Here is a 17,376-nt window from a genome sequence, read left to right as displayed (position 1 = left end):
GTGATATGGCACCTGTGATCAATCTAAACCAAAAAACAGGAGCCTACAGATTCCTAAAATTTCCTTCACTGGTTCACTGTGACTTGAAAAACAAATAAGGGAAGATTATTCAAACACTAGTATCTGAACACTTGTTTTTGTATTCCAAAATATGCTAACAGAGGTTGACATATAGTTCAACCTAATGAATGTTAAAAGATGTAGAAACATAGAGAAGATAGGAAATCCTCAGGAATCCAAGGCCATTTGGCAAGACTCTCAATTCACATGGGGATCATCCCACCCTAGTCAATTTACATTGACCTGGTTGGTTTCAGAAATACAGGCACAGAAAAACATAAGGACCATGGGGAGAATAGATGCAATAGCTGATGCAATATCATGGAAGGGCATAAATACTTCTTGCTGTCTAAGGTTCTGTTGAAGGTATTTATAAAATATTTAGAAATGTAACTTCCTTTGTAGAGAGAGTAGGTCACCTCAGGTTCAAAAATGAAAGTAAAAGGATCTGGTAACAGCTACAGCTTTTTGAAAGTCTTTTTTTCCTCCAGGGGTCTAAAGAGAAGTTTCAACCAATCATGCCCATGGTTAGATGGACAAATTTTAAGTAATTCTAAGAAAATCTCTCATTATTATTTTTAATTTTGCTTTACTATAACACATTCTCCTTGGCCCTTAAAATTCCTGGGTTTCAGATTATTCATTTAGAAGTTCTACCACAGTCAAGTTTTCTGCGAGAAGCAGGTTTAGCCTCCAAAATCTAAGAAATCTTCTTCAATGGCACCCAGGCAGAAAGGAAAAAGAAAAGACCCAGCCTCTTGAGTTTGAAAAGTTATCAGTCTTAAATGAAAGATATTATCTTCCAAAAACAGGAGTAAAGGCTGACTAGGTCAAGTCTGAAATCCAGGGTGAGGTTTCCAAGGCCCTTTTATTAGGAGAAGGTCACCTTTATAGCACAAGATTTCAAATATACACTAACAAAAAACAGTTTCTAAAAGTCAGGGGGAAAAAAAAAGAAAAACAAAACAGATGCTCTTTTTATATAAATTGAACATAAGTTAAAAGAATTTATAAAACGGTCACCTTTCTTACAGAATAAATGCAGACTGAATTATGAATGCACCTCCAGATTTACATTAAGTTGTTTTTGTTTTGTTTTCCAATAATAAATAAAATTTGTTCTTAAGTTTTGGATCCACTTGTACCACAGCAGGACTCTGAGCAATTACTGGGTTTTCTTCCCTTGGTTGCTTCTTTGCACAGAGGTTACCAATTTCAATGGCCCATCACGGTTTAAGTGATCTTTTCGGGGTGGCATCCGCTCATTAATTCGGTCCAGACCTCGGGCTTCTTCAAAACTCCGTATCTTGTGCTGAAGCGAAAACCCTCTGATGGCTAGAGAAAAACAGGAAAGGGTTGGGGTGCGGTGAGGGGAGAATCTCAATTAGGCTGCAAACTGACAAGGTTAATAAAGTTTCTTAGCACACAACAATCTCCTAGAGAAAAACACAGAAGAGTGGCTATGGAGCACATGTCTGCTGAAGGCAGTAGGCATATGTTTGATTGAATTAGCTCTGTCTGAAGCTATTGCTTCTCTAAGGCCCAAAAGGCAACAGAAATTGTGAGAATACTTTTCATAAAAGCTCAATACAATTGGACAACTGATACTTGCTTCAAGCATAAGTATATCAGACAAAAAGCTAACAAGTTCTTATTCAATGCATTTGAGAAAGAGGGTCCTATGGTGCTCAATGGGAAAGGAGCTCAATGATAGCAAAAAAAGGCAACAGCACTAGAATAGAACTGTTTAAACACAGAACAGTTATTTTAAGCTCAAAGATCACACTGACCACAAAAAAGTAACAAAAAAGAACTAATCTTTGTTTAGAAGAACAACTTTTTATCTAGCACAACCAGGAGCTAAAGGTAATTAAAAGCCATTGAAATAGGTTCTAGGTATTTTCCTACTGATTCAACTTTTGTATAGTCAAGGAAAGGCATTCCCATTTTGGACTACCTTACCTAACAAGAAAATTAAACTTATAATAAAGATTTACCAATTCCAATGGTTTTCATCCATAAATTCCTAGATAATCTGTTACTTAAAATGTGTTTCCATAAAAACAAAGATAATTTAGCTTGACTGCCTTAGGGCAACCTCAGAAATGAATCAAACTAAATTCCTGTCTACTTCTGCCTCTGTTCCTGATATCCTTTACAATCATTAGATTAAAAAGGCAGACCTGTTTGAATATCTTGTAATCAAATGTATGCCTCCTGCATATGGAAAGGATAAAGGATTAAACTACTTTACCCCTCATGACCAGTTTCTTAAACTTCAGCCATTGCATTAAAATTGATAGAGCCCAGAAAGGTCTCTAGCCCTGTGAGAGTCATTTAAATTAATACAAATACAGTACACAAAGGAAACACTTGCTTTGTGAGCAGGCCTAGAAATATCTAATTTTTCCCTCAGTGTTATAGTTCTGGTGATGTAATAATAAAAGATTTCAAACTCTTGATTAATCTTTTTAAAATGAGCACACAGACACGCAATCACATCTCTCAAAGGAGTATGGCCATACCTTCCCGGGCCTCTACCGCTTCTACCGTGGCTGTAAGAAGGCAGGAGCAGTGGCATGCAAAAATGAAGACAGAAAAAGAGTGAGTAAACCAACAGCACTGCTGCCAGCACAGATATCCCAGGGTCCCACCTTTGAGCCTATCCCCATCTATAATAAAATCAGCTAGTTAAAGAAGCAAGAGGACTATGGAGTAGAATAGGAGGTGGAGAGAGTTTCTAACATTTCTGGTGGCATGGGAATGCTTTAGAAATAGTATCATGGCTAAGACACTGGGTCATTCAAGTTGATTATAAGGAAACCAAGAGTTAATTATGTTGCTTTCCTCACTTTAAATCGCTAACTATTAACTTGCTATCCACATGTTAAACTCGTCAAATCAAATAATTTAACATCACAATTGTTCTTTAATTTGTAATACCTCAGATGGTATTAAATGAGCTGCCCCTGGGTCCTATTTAAAAAAAAAAAACCTATTTAAAACTACTACTTATTGCTCTCAAGCAACTAAGGGGTTCAACTGTCCTTTTAAATTATTTAGATAAAAAGGAGTGTCTTATGAATAACAGACTGATATTCTGAAATGGGTTAAAAGTGAGGGGTTATTTCTTGCTCGGGGGTGGAGTACTAAGCACCCCCGAGCATAAGCTGACAAAAGCATAGAGCTATGCAAATTCACGTACCATCTGGGATTAGAGATATAGCAGAGGCTGACATTTCCAACCCATATGGCTTCCATTCACTGTGCAAGAGAGCAGACCAACTACTAAGAAGGCTCTCTTCTCCCTCAGAATGATGGAAAGGGAGGCAATTTAAAACTTAGTACCAACAGGTAAACCTTCTTGCATCTTATTTTTTAGACAGTAAAAACCCTAATATATGAAAAGGTTATAGGTTGTAGCAAGAAAGGTTGTATTAGGAGAATTCTGTCAGTTTTTCCAACACCAATTTCCTTGAAGAAGACAGGGAAGGATAATGAGCAGTAACAGTTTGTTGTTCTTGAGGCTTTATATATCAACAGGAGAGGAGGAACTGGAAGAACTAAAGTTAACTTCCTAACGCAATGTGAAAAATAGATACTTGGCATCAACTTATCAAGTGATTACATTTGCCAACCATATATACGCACATATTAAAGGAACGTCACGTTCTCTCTAATCTCCTCAAATGGAAAAAATAAGCTTCCAAGAAAATTACAGTGCATTCTGACAGTACATCACAGATGTAACTGTTAGGAAGTGGCAGAACAAAGCATTGCCTGAAATTGTATACAGAATTTGCTCTAATTAGAGTTTACAAGCTATGTGGTAAAATGTGTACTAGTATTACATTGTTTTGGGCCCTCCTAGAATTGCTTTTTGCCTTTGGTTTAATGATATCAGCCTGAACTGAGGGACATTATAAGAAACACTCATATGAAACTGAGGAACTGATATATTTTTTTTCTTTTTAACATCTGTACTGATACAATTTACATACTGTAAAATTTACCTGTTTAAGGTATACAATTAACTGGTTTCAGTGTATTTACAGAATTGTGCAACAATCACCACAATCTGTTTAGAATATTTTAATGACCACAAAAAGACTACCCATTGGCAGTCACTGTCCTTTTCCCTCACCTACCCCCTCTTCCTAACTCTACTTTCTTTCACTATGGATTTGCCTATTCTAGACATTTTATATAAATGGAATCACACAAAATGTGACTTTTTGTGTCTGGCTTCTTTCATTTAGCCTAATATTATCAAGGTTCATTCATGTTGAAGGAGATATAAGTACTTTATTTCTTTTTATGGCTGAATAATATTTCACTGTATGCATATACCACATTTTGTTCATCCATTCATCAGTTAATGGACATTTAGGTTGGCTATTATGACAAAAGCTGTTCTGAACATTTATGTATAAGTTTTTGTGTGGACGTGTTTTCATATTTCTGAGGTATGGAATTTCTGGGTCATATGGTAACTCTATGTTAAATTGTTAAGGAACTGCCAGGTTGTTTTCCAAAGCAGCTGCACCATTTTACAATCCACCAGCAGTATACGACGGTCCCAATTTCTCCATAATCTTGTCAAACTTATTATGATCTGTCTTTTTGATTATAGTAATCCTAGTGGGTGTGAATTGTTATCATGGTTTTGATTTTCATCTACCTAATGGCTAATGATGTTGAGCCTCTTTTCATATGCTTATGGATCATTTGTATGTCTTTTTTTTTGGGGGGGGGAGAATGTTTTTTTAAATCCCTTAGCCATTTTAAAATTGGGTTATTTATCTTTTTATTGTTGAGATGAAGAGTTCCTTATATATTCTAGATACAAGTCCCATAGCAGATATATGATTTGCAAATATTTTCTCCATTCTGTGGGTTGTCATTTCACTTTCTTGATGGTACCATTTGCAGCACAAAAGTTTTTAATTTTGATATAGTTCAATTTCTAAATGATCTGTTTTTATTTTATGGTCTTTGTGAATCTTGTTGTTTCTTGGTTTTTCTCTTTATTTTAGTTAGCAGTAAGCTTGGAATCAAATTTGTGGCTGACAGTTTGGCTTCATTTTGTATTCCTTTATGACTCAACTTCCAAGTGTATTTATTTTATTTCACTGCGTTGCATGTATGCTGTAACTCACTAAAATTCCCTCTTGGAACAGGCTGGGGCATAAATGAATGAATGTTGTAAGGCCATATGGGATATTGTGGGTCAAAAGCTCTCTTAGTAAAGTTATATGAGCAACGAAACGCCTTTTTCAACTAATGCTTTGTTTGCCAATGAACCTGTGAAATTGTGATTCTGATGTGAGAATGAAACACACACACACACACACACACACAAACTCAGTGCCTGTTAATGAATAAGAGAGAATAAAAAGCTCTACAACGTTGGCACCAATTTTAGTTCTGTTCTTTTCACACATTTCTTAAGATTTCCATCAATTTCCAAAGTATTAATAATGATCCAGTATTGATTAAAACACTCATATTCAAATCAGAAATGAAGAGAATCTGGATACATTTGTGACTGAGAATAGAAGATTGACCAAGAACTTAAAACAAACAAATAAATCCCCAAATAACAGATCTATAAAATTCTTTTTGTAACTCATCTCAGATTTGCAGATTTGCTCTTTCAAGGTCTAGAAAGAAATGGCATAGATAAAAACAACTTTGTGGATCAGCAAATTTTCAAAACATTTCAAGTAAGGATACTATAGGACATTTTTTTTTTAACCCATGTTACTTCCTTATTACTCTAAAATACCTTTGTGAAAGCTGGTTTACACTGCTCTTAGAATATCTCACATGACTAATTACCAAGCAAAGCAATGGGAGAAAAGTATTTTCCTCATTAAAAACTGCACATTTATTTCAGAGAAAAAACTCAATCTGAAACAGTTTACTGATCCTTATATAACCACAGAAATTAAAGAAATAAATTGTATACTTCTAAGGAAAAAATATTATTTCTTCTAAATAGCTAAACTCTAATATTCCAGTATTCAATCTGAAAGAGAATAAGGAATTCAATCCTATCAAAAGATAAAAATGGCCTTTTTCCTATTAGTCAATACAGTGAAACTGCCATAGAAGACAAAGGATTCCTATAAGTGGGGGATGAGGTGGAAAAGAAAAAACATAAATAAAGAGAGACAACTCAATAAAACAAGGGCGTGAAAAAGCAGTGAAATAATTTAAGATATAACGCTTCAACTCCAGTTTTCATGCTTAGAATTAGTCATCCAATGATGTGATCTCAGGTCTCTTCCTCTTGTCTGACCAGATCTATGTTTGTTTCTTACAAACATCAATCTTTTCATTCCAGGATCCATAAATCCCTTCCTTAGAAATCAGCTCCCCTGGTGGAGAACGCAGGGGTGTTGGGCGTCCCCACCTCGATGGTTGCTGATGTGCTCAAAGACATAGGGGACTGGTGGTTTGATGGACTGAGCCCTCTACCATGGGACTTGCCCTTGGCAAGACTGTTGCTGCAAAGGAGAGGCAAGGCCTGCCTATAATTGTGCCTAAGGGCCTCCTCCTGAATGCCTCTTTGTTGCTCATATGTGGCCCTCTCTCTAGCTAAGCCAACTTGGCAGGTGAAATCACTGCCCTCCCCACTACGTGGGATCTGACACCCAGGGGAGTAAATCTTCCTGGCAACGTGGAATATGACTCCTGGGGAGGAATCTAGACCTGGCATCGTGGGATGGACAACATCTGCTTGATGAAAAGGGGGATGTGAAAGGAAATGAAATAAGCTTCAGTGGCAGAGAGATTCCAAAAGGAGCCAAGAGGTCACTCTGGTGAGCACTCTAACGCACAATATAGACAACCCTTCTTAGGTTCTAATGAATTGAAATAGCTAGCAGTAAATACCTGAAACTATCAAACTACAACCCAGAAGCCTTGAATCTTGAAGACGACTGTATAAAAATGTAGCTTATGAGGGGTGACAATGTGATTGGGAAAGCCATATGGACCGCACTCCCCTTTGTCCAGTGTATGGATGGATGAGTAGAAAAATGGGGGCAAAAAAAAAAAAAAAAAAGAAAAGAAAAGAAATCAGCTCCCATATAAGTTTCAGAACTGACACTCTGGTAAAGAGGTGACTGTGGCACTGGAGCAGAATATGGCTGCAGGCCAAGAGGCAAAATACTTCCTTGACTGAGAAACTCCAACAATAAAAAACTTGTTTTAATTGAAGTATAAATATATAATGTGCACAAGTCTAAAGTGTAAAGCTTAATACATTCTTAAATATGTTTCACATGTGTAACTACACCTAGATCAAGATATAGAAGATTTCCATAACCTGGAAGTTTCCTTGGGCCCCTTCCTGGTTAATAATCTAGTCTATTAGCATCAACTAGATTTCTTATTCATGAACATCATATAAATTAGACAGTCTGTGTTCTTTTCTGTCTGGCTTTTTTTAGTTCACTGTAATGTCTGTGAGATTCATCCATGTTGTTGCATGTATCCAAAATATGTTAATTCTTATTGCTGAGTAGTATTCTATTGCATAAATATAACACAATTTATTTCTCTTTTCTCCTACTGATGAACATTTGGGCTGTTGCCAGTTTGGGGCTATAATGAATAAAACAGCAGTGAACATTCTCACACACATCCTTTGGTAGACATATGCACTAATTTCTTTTGGCTATATACCAAATGTGGAATTGCTCACTAATAAGGGTAAGTGCATGTTTATCTTTATTTCCCAACAGTTTTCCAAAGTAGTTGAACCAATTTACAAGCCAACCAGCAGTAAATGATGATTCCCGTTTTCCACATCTTTACCAATACTTTGTATTGTCAGACTTCTTAATTTTATTCATTCTAGTGGGCACATACTGGTTTTCTCAGATGGATAACTATATTAAATACCTGTTTATATACTTATTGGCCATTTGTTTTGTGAAGTGCCTTTTAAAGTCTTTCGACCATTTTTTATTAGTTGTTTGCCTTTTCATATTGAATCGCAGGAGTTCTTTATATACTTTGTATACAAGTCCTTGTCAGATATATGTATTATAAAAATCTCTCAATTTGTTGATTGCTTTTTCCCTCTCTTAATCATGTATTTTCATGAATATAAGTTGTTAATTTTAATAAAATCCAACTTATTAATTTTTTTAACAGTAGTATTTTTTGTGTCCTAATTAAGGACTTTTTCCCTATCCCAACGCCTACTCTCCATACCTTCTTCCAGGAGTTTTATTGTTTTATCTTTTATATTTAGGTTATAATCCATTTTGAATTAATTTTTGTATATGGGAAAGGTAAGGGTCAAAATTCATTTCTTCCTCCATATAAATATCCAATTATTCCAGTACCACTTACTGAAAGAAACCCCCAATTTTAAATTTTACATTGACTACAAGGTAACCTTAGTAGTTTAGTTTCCTAGAGCTGTCATAACAAAGTACACAAACTAGGTGGTAGAACCATGCTTATTCTGAAGTCTGTAGGGTTTTGGTGGTGGCAAGCTGGCAATCCATGGTTTTTCTTTGGCTTGTGGCATATCTCAATCTCTCCTCTGTCACATGGCCATCTTCTCCCTCTGTGTCCACATCTCCTCTTCTTATAAGGTCACCAGTCAAACTGGGTTAGAACCCACCCTAATCTGGTTTGGCCTCATCTTAACTAATAACATCTTCAATGATCCTATTTCTAAATAAGGTCACATTCATGGGACTGGGGTTAGGACTTGAACATACATTTTCGCGGGGACACAATTCAATCCATAACAGTCTGCCCTCTGGTGCCCCCAAATTCATGTCTCCCATGCAAAATATGTTAATTTCACCCCACATCCCCAAAGCCTTAAGACATCCAGTATCAACATAAGTCCAAAATCTCATCTTAATCAGTTATGGGTATATTCCATCCTGGGGCAAAATTCCTCACCATCTAGAGACCTGTGACATTATAAAACTTGTTATCTGTTTCCAAAACATAATGGTGGAACAGGCATAACATAGACATTCCCATTCCAAAACAGAGAAATTGGAAGGAAGAAAAAGGGTCCCAAACAAGTCTGAAAACCAGCAGGGCAAATTCCATTAGATTTCAAGGCTGAAGAGTCATTTTCTGTGGCTTGATGCTCCATCCTCTAGGCCCACTGGGGTGGCAGCAACATGATCTGCAAACAGCAGGGTGGCCCCACCCTCTGCTAACACCAGAGTAGCGGCCCCACACTCTTGGCCCAAAGAAGTCCCTTCAGCCCAGACCTCTGCATCTAAGCTTCCGCCCTTAGAGTCATTCTTCCTTCATTTTGTCCTATCTCTGTCCCTTTCAGCCCAGGCAGGCAGTGTTCCTGCTGATATAAAATTCTCAAAAATGTTGTCAGTCTTACATGCAATTCACAGGGTCCAAGACATCAGACAAAAGGGTCTTCCCACATATCTTTCCTGGATAACCACATATCTATTCCTGGCTCCTGATAAAGTTGCTTGGATTCACAAGTCACACATCTAATCTCTTTAGCAAATGGTTGTCCATCATACACTCAGCCCTGTTTCCAGAGCACATTATCAGGACAGGTTGAGAATTTTCCAAATCATCAATTGCTGGTTCCTTTTTGTTTAATAGTTCATTCTTCAATTCTCTCTTTCTTCTCACATTTTACTATAAGCAGCAAGGAGAAACCAGGCAGCACCTTCTACACTGTGCTTTGAAATCCCCTCAGCTAAGTATCCAAGATCATCACTTACAAGTTCTACTTTCTATTTTTCATCTAACACTAGGACATAATTCATCCCAGTTCTCTGTCACTTTATAACCAAGATCGCCTTTCTTCCAGTTTCCATAACATATTCATCATTTCCTTCTAAGACTTCACCAGAAGCACAGTTAACATCCATAGTTCTACCAACAGTCTCTTCAAGGCAATCTAGGATTTTTCTAGAGTGCCACAAAATTCTTCCAGCCTCTACTCACTACTCAATTCCAAACCACTTCCACATTTTTAGGTATTTATTACAGCAGCACCCCACTTTCCAGTACCAAAAGATGGTATCTAGGTTTCCTAGGGATGCAGTAATGAAGTACCACAAACTGGATGGATTAAAACAACAGAGATTTATTGTTTCAGTTATACAGGCTCGAAGTCCAAAATCAAGGTGTTGACAGGGCCATGCTTCCACTGAAGTCTATAGGGTTCTAGCGGTAGCATGCTGACAATCCTGGCATTCTTTGGTTTATGGCATAACTCAATCTCTGCCTCCATCACATGGTCATTCTCTCTTTCTGCCTATGTCCAAATTTCCCTCTTCCTATAAGGGCACCAGTCATACTGGATTAAGATCCCTCCTAATTCACTTTAGCCTCGTTTTAATTAATAACACCTTCAAAGGTCCTATTTCCAAATAGGGTCACATTCACGGAACTGGGAATTAGGACTTGAACCTATCTTTTTTGGGAACAGAATTCAATCCATACACCTTCCAAGAAAGGAGCATTTCTTATACTCACCTGTCTGAATAGTCTGCTTGCCTCCTGAGAGGACACCCAAAGGAAGTGTACCTGTAGGAGTCAGGCCCTTGAGAGTGAGCACACTCTCACTCTCTTCCCTGTAAAGGAAGATCAAAGCCCTGGGTTAATGCTAGGGAGCCCACCATTCAGCAATTCAAAACAGCCTTGAAAGAAGTTAAGAAACAAAGGCATAGGGATAGAGGAAAGAGTCTCCTGTCTCCCACCCTTTCCTTGACCCCCCAAAAAGAGATGTTTCCTGTAAATACTCCAATTTTAAACAGTCAGTTATTGCTTTGCAATTAGAGTCATCTGAAAGCCAGGAGTTGTTCTAATGTTTTCCACTTATTATCTCATATAATCATCCTAAAAACCTTGTGAGGTAAATTCTATTATTATCTCTATTTTACAGATGTGGACACTGAGGCACAGAGGTTAAATCCAAGATCATACAGCTAAAAAGAGGCAGAGTTAGGATTTGATCATAAGCAATCTGGCTCCAAAATCCACACAAAACCTACATTCACTACATCTAAGCCAGTACCAAATGAACGTTTGCCAGAATATTTTTAGTCACTTCTACATGTAGGTCTGATTCAATCCCTCAACATAAAGACTTGCAGTTCCAATACCAAATACCAATTCTAAACATCTGTTTTGAGATCAACTTTTAATTTACTTTCAAAAGGCTTTTATCCCACACCGTGACAGACTTTTCCTTACCGAAGAATTGAAAAGACCCGGGCCATCTTCCCAATGGCTCTGATTTTATTCTTGATGATCTCCTTACGAACTGTAGTGCCTCCTTAGAGAATACAAAGAATAAGTGAGTTAAAGGAATGTGTTAGCAGATAGGTTTAAAAAAATGCAGGATGACAGGTCTTTCCTATTTAGTTAAAGAAACTGTTGTATTTAAAAAAGGAATCAAGGCCTAAGTTAGTCTAAACAAACAAAAATCCTAGGGAGTTCTAAGGAGCAAGAGAAAAAATAACCCAGAAGAGAAAAAGATGAAGTGAAAATGGAGAGGCCACAAAAAAAAAAAAAAAAAAAAAAAGGGTAGATCTATCATATCAGAGGCAGGGACCTATTTGTGGTTCTGAAATGAACACACCAAAGAATGAAATACACACACATAAACAAACTTCACAAAGACAGCTACTACAGCAAAGATCTCTTTTGAGAATGCTGTGGGGGCATGTTAGGATGCAGGGTTTGGCCTGCCAAATGGCAAGTGATCATATGAGCAGTTTTCTTCTGCATGTAAACACAACATACAGCTAGCTTTCCAAAGCTTAGTAAGGGCTACTTTATCCTCACTTATTCACAAACTGGTAAATTATTTCCCCCTATAGACAACTATGTAGTACAAATTATGAAGATTGGCAAGTTCAAAAAAGTTAACTCAACTTAATGTCCTTTACTCATCTAAGATTCAAGGAAAAGCCCACACATAACAAGCCAAAGTTCAGGCATGTATTAGGTAACCACATTCAAAAGCCAGAAAAATAAACAAACAAACATGGTCTCTCCTTCCTCACCCTCCAGCTCTCAAAATCCTGAGGGGTCATACAGCAGGTCTATATAAAGCATTCATACTATAACAGAAAGCGAGGATGGAGAGTTCTTCTTAAATTATTCAACTATCAACTAAAAAAAGTCTAACAGGTTTTGGTGGTACAGGGCAGCAAATATTAAGCTCGTAGCACATTTTAATAAGGTACCTTTCTGATAGCTTGAAATGTAGGGATCTTCAGGGAGAAGAGACACCAAGAAACAAGGAGATGAAGATAGAAATATGAGAAGAAAAATTTAAGTTTACATGGAAGAGAAAAAATCAAAGTGAAATGCAATGCGAAAAGCAGGCTCTTTTTCAGCTCATAAGAGACATCTTTGATATCATAATAGAATACTAAATTTCAGATTTATTTTGTCAATAGTTTTTTTTCAATTTCTTAAAAGTTCACAGATTTATATTACTTCACATCTATTATTAGCCAATGTTCTTTATATCCACAAACCACAAAAATAAAATTAGGCAAAGAGAAAGATACCTGTGGAGTGAATGATGCCAAAACAAGGAACAAAAAGGACAGAACAAACAGCTTACAAATCTCTTAATAATGTGATGCAAGAATTAAGACTATCCTCTGTAAAAGTCCCATGAATTCAGGAAAAAAGAAGAAATAAAATGTAAAAATGTATACTTTTTGCTTTTCCATGAAAGTCTAGACCAGTTTGCCAAGTGGTCGAAAACTATACTAATAAGACCCAGGTTTAGTTCCTTGATGCACAAACCAAACTTTACTGAGAAAAATTCTGTGCCATGGTCACAGCTACCTACATATAGAATATTACAGTGGTAACTGTGTAAATGTGTTTGTTTGGCTCATTGTTATTTCTCTCCACAACTGGCAAAAGGATTCAAAACACATGCTCTGTTGGCAGTGGGCCGTTTGTTTCACCTTTTACAGAAAGAACTTTTTCATAAGAGCAGAGAATTATTTTTTCATTCCCTTTTATGAGAATTATTATTTAATGAGAATTATTTTCTCATTCCTAATTCCTTTTACTCAGAATTATAAGAAGTTGTAGAACTTCATTGTGGTTTTGAGAGTATAAGAGTAGGAGCCCACTGAGCAAGGTTTCCTCTTCAAAGACCACTAACACCCTCCATCATAACTGGTCCAAACTAGATATGGAAGCCAACAACATTATTTATCTGAAAAATCCAAAAAATCCAATGAAAATTACCCTTAACCAACTATTTTTTTCCATTTTTTAATTGTGAACTTCAACATATATACATAACAGTGATAACTTTCAATGTATGATTTCACAAGTAGTTAGCAAATCTCAAAGAATGTCATGGGTCACAGTTCCACAACTTCAGCCATTTCCATTACTGTAAAATATAGCATACATACAGAAAGATGTCATCTCTTGATGTACAGCTCAACAAGCAGTCATATAAGTAATTTCAAAAATTGTTATGGGTTACAGTTCCACAATTTCAGTTCTTTCCTTACAGTGCAATACAAGGTATATATAGAAAGGTGAAGACATTCAAGGCATAATTCAATGGGCAATCACAGAGCAAATCCCAAGGGATGCCATAGACTACAGTTCCACCATGTCATCTTCTCCTTCCATCCATTCCAACACTCCAGCATCCAAAAATATACATATAATTACATAAAATTTCAGTACTCATAGATTTTTGTTTAATCTTATCTTGATTGTTGCTAATCCTTCCTCTCACGTAATCTCTTTTTACCATCTTCAAGGGTGTCTAGGCAGTAAGCATACTAACTTGTTCATATTAAAAAGGGGTGTTGACAGTTATGGGGAAGGGGGCCTCATCTGACAGTTGATCTTAAAGAGGCTGTTGCCTCTGGGTTTTAGGAGTTGTCTGGTATAGGAACACTGGTGGATTTAAGTTTCTGAAAAGATAAAACTTGGTAAATATATCATTTATAGAAGATAAGGCAGGGACCTAGTTATTTGGGGACTACTTCTGGTAAGGGCATGGCATCCTGTGGCCAACTGGGATGTCTAGCTGGAGCTTGCATAAGAGAAACCTCCAGGATAGTCTCTTGACTCTATGACTCTATTTGGGATCTCTCGGCCTCTTTGACTTCAGCTTGTTACCTTTCTTTTTTTTTTTCTTCCCCCCTTTGGTTAAGTAGGCATTTCCAATCCCTCACTGCCAGGGTCAGGTTCATTTCGGGGAATCATGTCCCATCACCAGGGAGATTCATTCCCATGGGAGTTAAGTCCTTCCTTGGGGGGGGGGGTGTTAATGAATTTATTTGCACAGTTGGGCTTACAGAGAGAAAGACCACATCTGAGCAACAAAGAGGTTGCCTGGAGGTGCCTGTTAAGCATAATTATAGGAGTGCTCAACCTTCTATTTACAACCCTAAATTTCACAAGAGCAAGTCTCAAGTCAAGGGTTTGATTTATTAAGTAGTGGGTTCCTAACCTGACAATATATATTCTATCTCAAGATAAACATAGGTCAGTTTCTTACATTACCTTCACCTAGTTGTACAATAATCATAACTCTCAACTTTAAACAATTATCATAACGTAATACATCCCAGAGCTTTTGTCAGTGCTAATTATTCCTATTAAATATTAATATGCAATGGATAGTTTTTCCATACCATTCTGCTGTTAACCCACTGCAGCAGTGTCATACCTTATAAATATATCATGCTAACACTTATTTAGGTTTGTGGGGCTACCCTGTGGGTTACTTGCCTTTAAACAACTTTTTACGAATATGTTCACCATCAAAGCGTCACTGATACTTATAATCCCATTAACAAACCATAGTCACTCCTGACCATTCCCTTACCATTAAGATCATCCTCATTATCACATATGTACATATTAAATTATCGTTCCCCCTTCACTAGGTTTTGATTATCTCTAGGTCCCTCTATTCTACATTATAAGACACTTATTTCAAATTTTTCATGGAGTTCACATTAGTGGTAACATACAATAACTCTCCTTTTGTGTCTGACTTATTTCACTCAGCATTATGTCTTCAAGGTTCATCCATGTTGTCGTATGTTTCACAATCTTGTCCTTCTTACTGCTGTGTAGTATTCCATCGTGTGTATATACCACATTTTGTTTATCCACTCATCTGTTTAAGGACATTTGGATTGTTTACATCTCGTGGCAATTCTGAACAATGCTGCTGTGAACATTGGTGTGCAAATATCTGTTCACGTCACTGCTTTTGATCTTCTGGGTATATACCGAGAAGTGAACAACATATCATTTAGTTGTTAATGTGATATATTAACATTTGAATTTTGTTGAATGCTTTTCCAGCATCTGTTGAGATGATCATGTGATCTTTCTCTTCTGATTTGTTAATGTGTTGTATTACATTGATTGATTTTCTTATGTTGAACCATCCTTGTGTGACTGGAATGAACCCCACTTGTTGTATGATTTTTTAATGTGTCTTTGGATTTGATTTGCAAGTATTTTGTTGAGAATTTTTGCATCTATATTTATTAGGGAGATTGGCCTGTAGTTTTCCTTTCTTGTAGCATCTTTATCTGGTTTTGGTATTAGAATGATGTTGGCTTCATAAAATGATTTAGGTAGTGTTCCATTTTCTTCAATTTTTTGAAAGAGTTTAAAATATTAGTATCAGTTCTTTTTGGAAAGTTTGGTAGAATTCCCCTGTGAAGCCATCTGACCCTGGGCTTTTATTTGTAGGAAGCTCTTTAATGACTGATTGGATCTCTTTCCCTGTGATTGGTTTGTTAAGGTCTTCTATTTCTTCTCTGGTCAGTCTAGGTTGTTTTTGTGTTTCTAGGAAATTATACATATCCTCTAAATTATCTAGTTTGTTGGCATACAGTTGTTCATAGTATCCTCTTATGATTTTTAAAATTTTTTCGGGATCCATAATAATGGCCCCTCTCTCATTTATTATTTTGTTTACTTGAGTCTTCTTTCTTTTCTACTTTGTCAGTCTAGCTCAGGGCTTGTCAAGCTTGTTCATCTCCTCAAAACACCAACTTTTGGTTTTATTTATTCACTCTATTGTGTTTTTTTCTCCATATCATTTATTTCTGCTTTAATCCTTGTTATTTCTTTTCTTCTACTTGTTTTAGAATTAGTTTGCTGTTTATTTTCTAGCTTCTCCAGTTGTTCCATTAGTTTTTTGATTTTAGCTCTTTCTTGCTTTTTAATGTATGCATTTAGAACTATAAATTTCCCCCGAATACTGCCTTTGCTGCATCCCATAATTTTTTTTCAATTTTTGTGTCTCCCCCCAAGGACTAGCCTAGACCTTCAACTTGGGCTGTCTGATAGAAAATAACCATATGTTACTTTTAAATTAAAAAAATAGAAAAGAAAAAAAAGAAAAAAGAAAAAAAATGAAGTCCCTTTTTTTTATACTTTGCATTAGGTATATATTTTTTTCCTATATGCCCGTCTATTATTACTTTCTAGTTATAGTGTCATACATTTGTTCTAGTTCATGACAGTGATTTCTAATATTTGTAGAGTTAATCACGTACATTCTCCACCACAAGATTCACTGTTTTATACATTCCCATCTTTATCTCCAACTTTCCTTCTGGTGACATACGTGACTCTGAGTTTCCCCTTTCCACCACCTTTCCACACCATTCACCACTGTTAGTTATTCTCACAATAAAGTGCTACCATCATCTCTATCCATTTCCGAACATTTAAGTTCACCCTAGTTGAACATTCTTCTCATAATAAGCAACTGCTCCCCATTCTTTAGCTTCGTTCTATATCCTGGTAACTTATATTTCATGTCTATGAGTTTACATATTAGAATTAGTTTGTATCAGTGAGACCCTGCAATATTTGTCCTTATGTGTCTGTCTTATTTCACTCAATATAGTGCCCTCAAGGTTTCTTCATCACCCCTTTTTTTTTAAGATGTTTTGTTCACACACCATACATTCTGTCCTAAGTAAACAATTGTTGGTTCCCTGTATAGTCATGTATTTATGTATTCAGCACCATCGCCACTATCTATATAAAGACATCTCAGTTTCTTCCACAAAGAAGGAGGAAGAGTCAAAGAAAGTAGAGACAAAAGAAAAAGAAAAAAGAGACAGAGAAAAAAACACATGGCAGCTAGAAAACAACAAAAGAAAAGATAGTATTAAACTAAAGTAGAATAAAGAGTTAGACAACATCACCAATGCCAGGAGTCTCATACCCTTCCCCTATGCCCCGCCCCCCCATATGCATTTAGCTTTGGTATATTGCCTTTGCTATATTAAAGGAAGCATAATACAA

General features: G+C 36.5%; 1 protein-coding gene across 2 annotated transcripts in view; it reads right to left on the bottom strand.

The window, feature by feature from the left end:
• Positions 1 to 895: 895 nt before the first annotated feature.
• PPP3CC (protein phosphatase 3 catalytic subunit gamma) overlaps positions 896 to 17,376 on the bottom strand; it is a 128,226-nt gene continuing 111,745 nt past the window's right edge. Inside the window, exons 11-15 of one of the 2 annotated variants that reach the window (XM_037813097.1) lie at positions 12,282 to 12,308; positions 11,284 to 11,365; positions 10,564 to 10,661; positions 2,586 to 2,615; positions 896 to 1,395 (exon numbers count right to left, since the gene is read on the bottom strand). In XM_037813097.1, coding sequence (XP_037669025.1) covers positions 1,226 to 1,395; positions 2,586 to 2,615; positions 10,564 to 10,661; positions 11,284 to 11,365; positions 12,282 to 12,308 — 407 coding nt within the window. In that variant the 3' untranslated portion in view covers positions 896 to 1,225. The remainder of the gene's footprint in view (positions 1,396 to 2,585; positions 2,616 to 10,563; positions 10,662 to 11,283; positions 11,366 to 12,281; positions 12,309 to 17,376) is intronic. The other variant, XM_037813098.1, reaches the window with a different exon arrangement.

This window comes from Choloepus didactylus, chromosome 20 (assembly GCF_015220235.1).
Source record: "Choloepus didactylus isolate mChoDid1 chromosome 20, mChoDid1.pri, whole genome shotgun sequence".
NCBI classification, from domain to species: domain Eukaryota; kingdom Metazoa; phylum Chordata; class Mammalia; order Pilosa; family Megalonychidae; genus Choloepus; species Choloepus didactylus.
Note: the sequence above shows the minus strand (reverse complement) of the source record. Positions and strands in the feature narration are given on the sequence as shown.